This window comes from Vicia villosa, linkage group LG6 (genome assembly GCF_029867415.1).
Source record: "Vicia villosa cultivar HV-30 ecotype Madison, WI linkage group LG6, Vvil1.0, whole genome shotgun sequence".
NCBI classification, from domain to species: domain Eukaryota; kingdom Viridiplantae; phylum Streptophyta; class Magnoliopsida; order Fabales; family Fabaceae; genus Vicia; species Vicia villosa.
Window position 1 is genome coordinate 46,200,327 of NC_081185.1, and position 10,856 is coordinate 46,211,182.

General features: G+C 48.4%; 1 protein-coding gene across 1 annotated transcript; it reads left to right on the forward strand.

Moving 5' to 3' along the window:
* The first annotated feature begins 3,937 nt into the window (after positions 1 to 3,937).
* LOC131613614 (uncharacterized) lies at positions 3,938 to 9,528 on the forward strand. The gene is made up of 2 exons (XM_058885268.1): positions 3,938 to 4,876; positions 9,427 to 9,528. The coding sequence occupies exons 1-2, from the start codon at positions 3,938 to 3,940 to the stop codon at positions 9,526 to 9,528; spliced, it is 1,041 nt and encodes a 346-aa protein (XP_058741251.1).
* Positions 9,529 to 10,856: the final 1,328 nt, after the last annotated feature.

Genomic DNA, 10,856 nt, shown 5'->3' on the forward strand with positions numbered 1-10,856 from the left:
TTTAAATCCGAGAACATCCTTCACTCACCATCGATCTTCATTACTAATATTTTGATGACATACTTGACAAGTTTCAAGATGGTCGGTCATCTTTAACATCTAACAATTGACTTTAATTTCCGCACTCTATTATATTGCTCTTTATATTTTGCTTTATGCTTTATTTTATCATTTCATCATGTTTATGTTTCCGCCATTTTCTCTTTGTCCATTTGAACGTTTATATTCTGTTATTCTCTCTTTGTCCATTTGGACGTTTTTTTTATGTTTCCGCTATTTTATTTTTGTCCATTTGGACCATACTCTATTTTTGTGCTAAAACACTAATAAATAACAAAATCTAAAAAAACACATAAGGCTCTCTATGGACTATTGGTTACTATCCCGAGCATTTTGGAGACTTGGACTTTCGGACTAAGGGCGTACGGACCCTATTATTTTGTTGTTATTCTGTCTGTCTGGTATTTGATGTTTGTTTGTGTGTGCAGGTATTTTCTCATAAAGCCCTTGATGGTTAATTCCAAGGCGTCGTGATAAGGATTTTACCCGAAAACAATCGTTACTCTGCTCGATTTTCGTTAGAATTTTAATGTACTTAATGCAAAGTTTGCTAAAGTCAATAAGTTCATCTGGATCCCAAAGTAGCAATGTGTTGGTTTAGTGTTGGTAGTCTAAAGGATGGGAAATCTACCTTGACTCTTAATGTCAAGTGTTGGCTTCTTTTTTGGTTAGATCATTCATTCCCTAGCTTTTATTTTATGCACTAGGATAGCCTCTTCATCTCCTCCCCTTCTTAGATTTTCAAAATCTTCTCCCATTTTCCAAAATATTCTTATGTTTGTAAAACCTCTTTTAAAACATTTCTTTAAAAATATCTTTTCCCCTTAGTGGCTTTTCTTCAAAAGTTTAGACACGATTAATTGTTGTAGTGAGTTGCGATACCCCGCGATTTTGAAATTGATTGATATGATGGAATCTTTTCCATGTGAGAGAGCTTGTGGCATACTCGTTGATTTTCATCCGAGTTGGAGCCCTTCTCTCATTTGTGATGCAAATAATCCATTTGTTCTCATGCTCAAGATCAATGGCTGAGTATTTCTCTCCGACGACGATAAAGTGTTTATTCCTTTTAAAAAAACCTTTTCCCTTTTCAGTGGAACTACATTAGCTCTAACTTCTCCATTGCACCGAGGAGGTATGTAGGCACAAGGCTTAATGTCTTACCGAGCTTATTTTCAAACAAACTTTTCTTTTGCACGCACACAACACATATTTTCAAAAAGGTTCCTGTGGAGTACCACAAATATGAGGGGTGCTTAAAACTTTCCCCTTGTATAATCAACACCCGTACCTAAGATATCTTTCTTGTTTTAAACTTTGGGTTTTTTCATTCTTTTCCCTTTTTCCATTGGAAATAATAAAGCGCGGTGGCTACTTTCATTGAAATATTGAGTCAAGTTAATTAATGGCTTCGATCTTAGAATTTCCCCGCTACAGAAAAATGGCGACTTCACTGGGGATCCAGTTTTAAGTGTGTTAAGCCTATTTTTGTTTATCTGTGTGTTTTTTATCTGTATATTTTATTGTGTGCTTTGTTTGTTTGTTTTCTTTTTTTTTCTTTTTGGTTCTCGATGGTTCCTATGTGATGAGATAAAGTCCTATCCCGGACATTGTTCATAACTTGAGATAGGAGGTGGTAAAACCAATAGTTGCATGTCAGGAGCAATCCTTAACATGAGCATCATATGGTGGAACCCCAAACAGTGGAGGCCTCATGGAAGGTAGTATATGTTGTTACGAACCATCGTAAGAACGCTATTACTTTCAATAGTGAGTGTCCGTAAAAGCTGAATGGTCTAGAACCCTTTTAACCCATCTAAGACTTTTTAGGATGTAGCGCAGAAACAAGTTCGAGTACCAATTCGAGCTTGTTGTCATGCGATGCTACGCTCAGACGAGGTCTTTTTAGGAATAATATTGGCGCCCATGAGCAATTGTGCGTGTCGGTAGTATCCGATAGAAGATTGGAAACTTTGGGAACCATTGTAGAACCCGATCGGCAGGTACAAAATTCCTTAGATCATACCTTTTGGGATGGGTAGACCCGTGTCTCCATGCTTGTGACGTCGAACCTTTGAACCTTGATTGTGTGATTTGGTGTGATCTTGTATGCTCTTGATTGTGGTTGATGCATAAACCATGCATTCATGCATTCATAAAAATGTTCTTCACAAATGGTTTTCAAGGAACTTAGAGACTTTTTTGTAAACATCACAGGCACCATATTTTAAAAGAGAAGCATCAAGAAGTACACCTTCATGAATCCAAATGTGAAAGAGTTGAAAGAGCTAGCAACTTTGGTTCCTAATCCTGACAACTTCAGAAACCGTTATGGAAGATTAATATCTATTTTGAAGACCAAGGTAGAAAAGCGGAAGAGACAAAAAGAGGATTTATTTTCCTCTGGTAGTCAGGAAGATTCAGTTGCATGGAAAGAAATTGTTGATAAGCTGATGGTCGAAAAGACTCATTTGAAGGCTTTTTATGAATATGAGCTGGAGAATCTCCGTAGGAAGCTGCAAAGAGGAGTTAGAGCTTCATCAAAAGCGTTTCGTTCTAGTTTTTAGTTTTTATGTTGTTTTGTAATTTTGTATTTTGAACCTTTTGTAAGCTTTTTCGTTATTAATGAAAGAAGTTTATTATGTTTTATGTTGTATTTTTTTTAAATGTTTACAATTAAATGTCTTAAAGTTCTTGGAAAACCAATAAAAATAAAAATCATTTGCATTGCCTTTCATGCATCATTCCGCATCTTGGTCTTACTTTCGAGAGTATTCCCGAGGTCTTATTCAGTGTTCTTCATACAGAATCAAGTTGTCTCACCTGTATAACACTCGAGCTAACTGCAAAAAGAAGATAGAAGGTCTTGAACAAGAGAACAGAAAATTACGTGAAGAGGTTGTTACTTTAAGATCTGGAGTGGAGCGTCTCACTGCTCTAGTCGAGACATTGATGGCTGCTCAGAATCAGAATCACAATCAGGTTTCTACTCCTTCCAATGCCCAAGCTCAAGGATCGCTGCTACAATTGTGATTTCTGAGATCGCTGCTACAACAATTCCTGCTATTCGTGCTGCTGCTGCTAATCATCAATGTATGCCTAATGGATATCCCTGGGGTGTGCCTGAAGGTTATATGTCTGTTCTTGAGATGACTCGTCCTCTGACTCCTTTCATGGTCACTACACCTCCAATTGTTCATGCTGGTCCATTTGTCCCAGAGCCCATTTATGATGTTGTGCCAAGTGAAGGTTTGGGTATTCACGATAGAATAGATGGTTTTCAAGATCAGTTTGAAGAATTGCAAAAGGAGATGAAAGCTCTTCGTGGGAAAGAATTGTTTGGAAAGTGTTCTGGACTGGGCCGAGCAGGCCCGGCTCTTCTCACTAGCCGAGCATGCCCAAGTCATTTGGGCCCACTTACTGGATAACTGTCAAGAGTTATCCACGCGCGAAGACCACGCGTCACGCAGCGGAGGATTCGGTCAACCATCTCCGAACCCTACGCTATGCTCATCCAGAACGTGAGTCTCCTGCTGACTCAGCCCTAGCACGGGACGTTCTGGCAGTTCCCTAGCACGTGGGCCTCCAGTTGGATTTGGCCCAATTAGGGAACCTTGGCCCAGCGCTGGGGGCTATAAATACCCTCTTTCACTAGAGGGTCAGGTATTCCATTCTTCACTCTCAACCCTCATTCTCTGATAGCTACTAACTTAAGCATCGGAGAACCTTGCAGGTACCCCCCCCCCCATCTTGCTCTCCAAGCCAGATTCCGCTGCCTTGACGATTCTTCTGATCAGGTACGATCAGTGGCGCCGTCTGTGGGAATCTTGCTCCCCCTTCTTTAACAAAGATCAAAGCATTACCTTTCACGATCGTCATGGCTAACAACAACAACATCCCAAACCCCGATCCCTTCCTCCTGGAACAGCTGATCGAAGATTCCACCCGCGAGGTGACGAATCGTCGTCGGCAGGAAGAACCACAACATGCTCTTGCCGGACAGAGAAGGTCGAGACATGAGACCTCGCAACCTAGGAGGCAGCGGATCCAGAGCATCCAGCAGCTGCAGGGCTTCCAACAGGTTCAGAATGTCGAACAAACCCCTCCCGAGGGACACGTTCAGAACGGGGAAGACGAGCAGGCCCGAACCCACAATGGGCCTGAACATCCCCAAAATGAGAATGAGACTGACGCCAGAGACGGGCACGCTGCTTCCTCATTCACCCACACCTCCGACAGGCAGAGAGCCCGTCATGAAGAAGAGGAGGAGCCGCTCAACATCCCCGAGGATACTGACCCCATCATTGACCGTCTGCTCAAAGAACTGCAAAAGACGAACAGCCTCCTCCGACTTCAGGACGACCGCATCCACGAGCTGGAAAGGAAGCGACGACACCGCTCCCCTCCGCGGAGGCACTACTGGTCGCGCTCCTACTCCTCCTCGCGCTCACCACCGAGGAGACACCGTCGGTGTTCCCCATCTTCTTCACGCTCTCCACCTAGAAGACATCGCCGCCGGAGATCATATTCCCGCTCTCCACCAAGAAAGAGCAGGAAGAATCAGAGACCAGATGTCACTGAAGCAAGAAGCCTCTCCCCCGAGCAGGGTCATCGGGGCCCTTCCAAGGCTGTGCTGAAACCCCGCGAGCGTCCTCCACCTCGGGACAATCGCGTCAGCCCCGACAATAACCAGGGAAGACCCCGGCGAGGCAGACATTCAACTTCACCAGGACCGAGCGACGAAGAGGACTTCCGCAGCCCTTTGTTCGAGAACATCCGAAGAGCCCGCCTCCCTCGATGGATGGAAAAACCCCTAGTGTTGGACCAATACGACGGAACCACTGACCCCGACGACCATATTCGGAGCATCGAAGCGGTCATGGACTACCACGTCGTCAAGGGCTCTATCAAGTGCCGCATCTTCCCAACCACCCTCAGGAAGGGAGCAATGACTTGGTACAGAAACCTCCGTCCCAACTCCATCTATTCCTGGACCGACCTCAAGGAACTCTTCTTGAGCCACTTCTCGGCCTCCCGACGACAACCGAAATCGGAGGCCAATCTCGAGGCCGTGATACAAGGACCCAACGAACCTCTTCGGGATTACCTCGACAGGTTCAACAAGGAGGCCGTCCAAGTACAGACGGCCGACTACATGAAAAGATACTTCTTAGAACGAGGACTTCTCCCCGGCAGTGACTTTAAGAAGGCCATCAAGATTGAGGAGGTCCACTCCATGAACGCCCTCCTTCGCAAAGCTCAAGCTTTCATCGCATTCGAGGAAGGAGAGGCCGCTGCCATCAAAGCCTCGCGAGGTAATGACGTCGCTCGCAGTTCAAACTATGAGCACTCAGGCTCGAAGCGAGGGCATGAAAAAAGGAAAGACAACAGGTCTCTCGACATCAAAGAGCGCCGAGGGCCATCTGGTCGCTTCAACGACTACACCCCTCTGAACACCTCGCGGGAGAGGATCCTGGCCGAATGCCAAAACACCGACTTCAAGAAATCAAACATCAGGCCCCCGAAGTCAAACCCCGCAAGGCCAGGAACCGACAAGTCAAAGTACTGCAAATACCATAAAAGTCACGGCCATCTGACCGAGGAATGCATCCATCTCAAAGATGCCATTGAAACACTGATCAAGGAGGGTGGCCTTTCGAGATACACAAAGAAAGGGGGACCTTCCCGAAGGGACGACCAAAGAAACTCTGACGAAGGGAACTCGCCGGATAACAGGCCCCTACAAGTAGCACTGTCCGTCACTCGACCAGAGGATTTCATGCCATCAGTCGGGATCCCTACCGCACTCAACAAATGGGAAAATTTCCCATTCACCATGGTCGTCTCCAACGGCGGGGATCCAGGCTCCCTCACCATCAGTTCAGTGAAAAGAAAGTTCGATGAATTGCTCAGCGCCAACGCGGACCTCGGCCCTACGCTGCGAAAGTTCCGGGGAAAGTCAAAACCAATCACCTTCTACCTGGAAGAACTGCCCGGCGGAGCTCCAAACGCCACAATTCCCATGCTCGTCCGAGCTAGAATGGCGAATTTCGACGTCCGACGGGTCCTGGTCGACGAAGGCAGCTCGGTCGACATCATGTATTCCCACCTCTTCCAGACACTCCAGCTGGACGACTCACATCTCACTCCCTATGTGGGTTCGGACCTCCAAGGTTTCAACGAAGCTACCACCAAACCTTGGGGTTACGTCGAGCTGATTGTCATCTTCGGAGAAGGGGAAGCCTCCAGGCAAGTCAAAACCAGATTCTTGGTGATCGACTGCAAAACCCTGTACAATTGCATTATCGGGCGCCCCACTCTAGCCGAGCTAACCGCCGTACCCTCCACTGTCCACCTAAAGATGAAGTTCTACACGAGGACAGGACATGTGGCCACCATCAACGCCGATATTGAAGCGGCCAGGAGAATCTTCGACGCCTCCGTCAAGGGACTAGAACTGATCGCCCCTCCAACCAGCTCCAACAAAAAGCCAAGAGCCGAAGACAAACATCCTCGAGAAGACCAGCATCAGACAACCAACGTCAGCTCAGTCGACCTGGATGCACGGTTTACAGAAGAAGAACTGAAGATCGGAGAAGAAACGCGATCAAAGGCACCTCATCCCGTCCGACCTGTCCCAGACGGAGATTTCGAGCTGGTCCCATTGGGCGACAACCCCGACAAAGCGGTAAAAGATCGGCAAGGGCATCCCAGATCTACCTAGGAAGCAGCTCGTGGCCTGCCTTCGAGCCAATGCAGACTTGTTCGCCTGGAGCGCCGCAGAAATGCCCGAACTCGACCCCGAGGTCGCCTGCCACCACCTCTCCATCGATCCAGCCGCGAAAGCCGTAGTTCAACGTAGGCGTCGGCAGTCCCCCGAGAAAGCGGAGGCTGCCGAGAAAGCTGTAAAAGACCTCCTAGAGGCAAATTTTATTTCCGAGGCCAAGTATTCAACTTGGCTCTCAAACGTTGTACTTGTTAAGAAATCTAATGGAAAATGGAGAATGTGTGTTGATTACACTGATGTTAACCGGGCATGTCCAAAAGACGCCTATCCTTTACCTAACATTGATAGACTGGTCGACAACTCGGCCGGCTATAAACTATTGTCTTTTATGGATGCTTATTTAGGTTACAACCAGATCCCCATGGCGAGGAGCGACAAGCAGTGCACAGCGTTTATGACAGAGTCGGGCAACTATTACTACAACGTAATGCCCTTCGGCCTCAAAAACGCTGGGTCCACGTATCAGCGGATGATGAACAAAGTGTTCCGAGGAGAGATCGGCGACACCCTCGAGGTATATATGGACGATATGATCGTCAAATCTCAAGAAGACACCGACCACACCTCCCATCTCGAGCGGGTGTTCGAGCGGGCCAGGTCCTGCAAGATGCGCTTCAACCCGGAGAAGTGCACCTTCGGCGTCCGAGCAGGCAAACTCCTCGGTTTCTATTTAACCGAACGGGGAATAGAGGCCAACCCAGATAAATGCCGAGCATTCTCTGAACTCCCCACTCCTAACAATAAAAAATCCATCCAAGTCTTAAACGGGATGCTCACCGCACTATCACGTTTCGTCGCGAAATCCGCCCAACACGCACTCCCTTTCTTTAAACTGCTACGAAAAGAAGCGGCCTTTGAATGGTCCGAAGAATGCGAGCAAGCACTGTCACACCTCAAGCAAGTGCTCTCCAAACCTCCCGTCCTTTCTCGACCCGATGACAACGAGCCTCTGTATCTGTACTTAGCCGTTTCAAACGAAGCAGTCAGCGCGGCTTTGATCCGAGAAACCGAAGACGGGCAAAAACCCGTATATTTCACCAGCAAAGCCCTGCAAGGGCCCGAGGTGCGATACCAACAGATCGAGAAAGTCGCCATGGCCCTAGTGATAGCGGCCAGAAGGCTGCGATACTATTTCCTCGCCCACACCATCTTCGTTCGAACAGATCAACCCATCAAGCAACTCCTCAGCCGACCAGATATGGCCGGCAGAATGCTGAGATGGTCCCTCGAGCTCTCGGAGTTCGACATACAGTACGAAAGCAGGAGGGCATTAAAAGCTCAAGCGTTAGCAGACTTTGTAGCAGAGATGACCTCGATCGCCGACTCCCCGGACCCGACCAGGCACAAATGGACCATTTACGTAGATGGCGCCTCAAGCAGTTCGGGAAGTGGGGCAGGCATTATCTTAGAAAACGACGAAGGACTTATCATCGAAGTATATTTAGTCCTATCTTTCAACACGTCGAACAACCAGGCCGAGTACGAAGCCCTCCTTGCAGGCCTGAGACTTGCCGAGGATGTGGGCGCACGGGAGGTCAAGATCTACACAGACTCCCAACTCGTTGCATCCCACATCAGCGGCGATTACCAAGCCAAAAACGACGTACTCGCCGAGTACCTCACGCTCGTCAAGGATAAGATGAAAAAATTCATCAGAGCAGAAGTCGAGCATATCCCCCGAGAAAACAACTCGCGCGCCGACATATTATCCAAACTTGCGAGCACAAGAAAGAAAGGGGGAAACAAGTCGGTCATCCTGGAAATCCTACCCAGACCAAGCATAGGCGAAAACGCGCGAGCTCTACAAATATTCGCTATCGGGGACGACCATTGCTGGATGACCTCAGTATATAACTTCCTCACGAAAGACGAACTTCCCGCTGACGCGAAGGAAGCTTCAGCGATTAAAAGACGAGCCTGTTCGTATACTATCATCGAAAATAAACTATACCGTCGAGACTTGAGGTACTCCAAGAGCTTCACAAAGGAATCAACGGCCAACACCTCGGCGGACGATCATTGGCGAGGAAAGCCCTCAGAGCCGGCTACTATTGGCCGACCATGCAGCAAGATGCCAAAGAATACGTCCAGAAATGCGATAAATGTCAGCGTCATGCCGACATGCACTTGGCTCCCCCGAACGAGCTCAAATCTCTCTCCTCGCCTTGGCCTTTCTCCACATGGGGAATGGACCTCCTCGGACCTTTCCCGGTCGGGTCTTACCAAAATAAATACCTAGTGGTCGCTGTGGATTACTTCACGAAATGGATAGAAGCTGAAGCGCTCGCCAAAATCACGTCCCAAAACGTACTCCGCTTTTATAAGCGGAACACACTCGCTCGGTTCGGGGTGCCGCAGGCGATCATAACCGATAACGGCACCCAGTTCACGGACAGAAAATTCCAGGAGTTCGTAACCAAACTCGGGACGAAACAGCACTTCACTTCGGTCGAACACCCTCAAACGAACGGACAAGCTGAAGCCGCCAACCGGGTCATTCTCCGTGGACTAAAGAGAAGGTTGGGCGAGGCGAAAAAGGCTTGGGTCGAAGAGCTACACAGCGTCCTTTGGGCATACAGGACGACCCCACATTCGAGCACAGGCGAAACACCGTTCAAGTTAACCTATGGCACCGAAGCCGTGATCCCCGTGGAGATCCGAGAACCATCTCGTCGGACTGAGTCGCCTCTCGAGGAGGAACTCAATGACGAAGCTATGAGAGAAGAGCTCGACATGGTCGAGGAAATCCGAACAGGATCTTCCCTCCGAGAAGAGAAACTGAAACAACAGATAGCCTTACGCCATAGCACTAAAGTCATCAAACGCGGATTCGAAATCGGAGACTTGGTTCTCCGCAGAAACATGAAAGATTCGCGCGAGGGCAAACTAGCCCCGAACTGGGAAGGTCCATACCGAGTTTACGATAAAACCGAAAACGGTGCATATTACCTCGAGAACCTTCTCGGCGAAAAACTTGCTCGACCTTGGAACGCTGAAAAACTCAGACGCTATTACGGTTAGAAACAACCTAACGCTACCCGGCCGCTCGTAGCGAACACGAGGAAAGACTGGGCAAGGAATCGCGCCATGGTACAAGCGCGTATGCTCCAGGACAGCTTCGGTCGGATAACCCCTGTCAGGAGGCAAAGCCGACTACGCGGCGGGCCTTACACACAGACCCTCCGCGGAAGTACCTGCAAGGCAGAACCCCAGCTCGCGATGGGATCGTTCACGCCGCGAGCACCTGGCCCCGACCGCGGCCTCGAGCTCGCTTATAGCGCACACCTGCTCTGCGCACCCGGACCGTTCCCTACACGCCCGGGCTATAAACCTCGGCCGAGCGCAAACATAAATATTCGACGATAAAAATCAGATAAGCACAAATAAACATTGGAGCATAAAACGCAGAATAGTATTAAAAACTGACCAAACTGACCGGAGATATCCAAATATTACAAAAAATTATCTGGGCATCGCCCAACTAACTACATTGGCACGCAGGCCACAAAACATTGGCACGCAGGCCATAAAACGTTGGCACGCAGGCCACTACCAAAAAGAAACTGGTCAGACGTCGCCATCCTCCTCCTCGGCACCGTTGTCCTCACCCTGGGGCTCCTGCTCATCTTCCCAGTCTTCAAAATCCGGATTTGACTCAATCCGCCCGTCCACAACCTTATTGTACGGACCGATGCCCTTCGTCACCAAGCGCGGATTGAGGACTTTCAGCTGATCCACCGCGGCTTTAAATCCAACCCCCAGGGTAGCAACACAGTCGACCTCCAGCTCCCTCACCTTGCCCAGAAGCTGGGAGCGGGTCACCAAGGCTTTCTCGTCTTCATCTTCCTCGGCACCAGGGAGATGAGACCTCTCTAACTCAGCAATTCGCTCACGGAGCCTTTTTCCCTCGGCCTCCAAAGTCCTGACCTTGTTCTGCTCTTTATAGAGGTCTTCAACTATGCCGCTCTGAACCTCATACTTATCCTTGTACTGTTCAAACTCGTGCTCT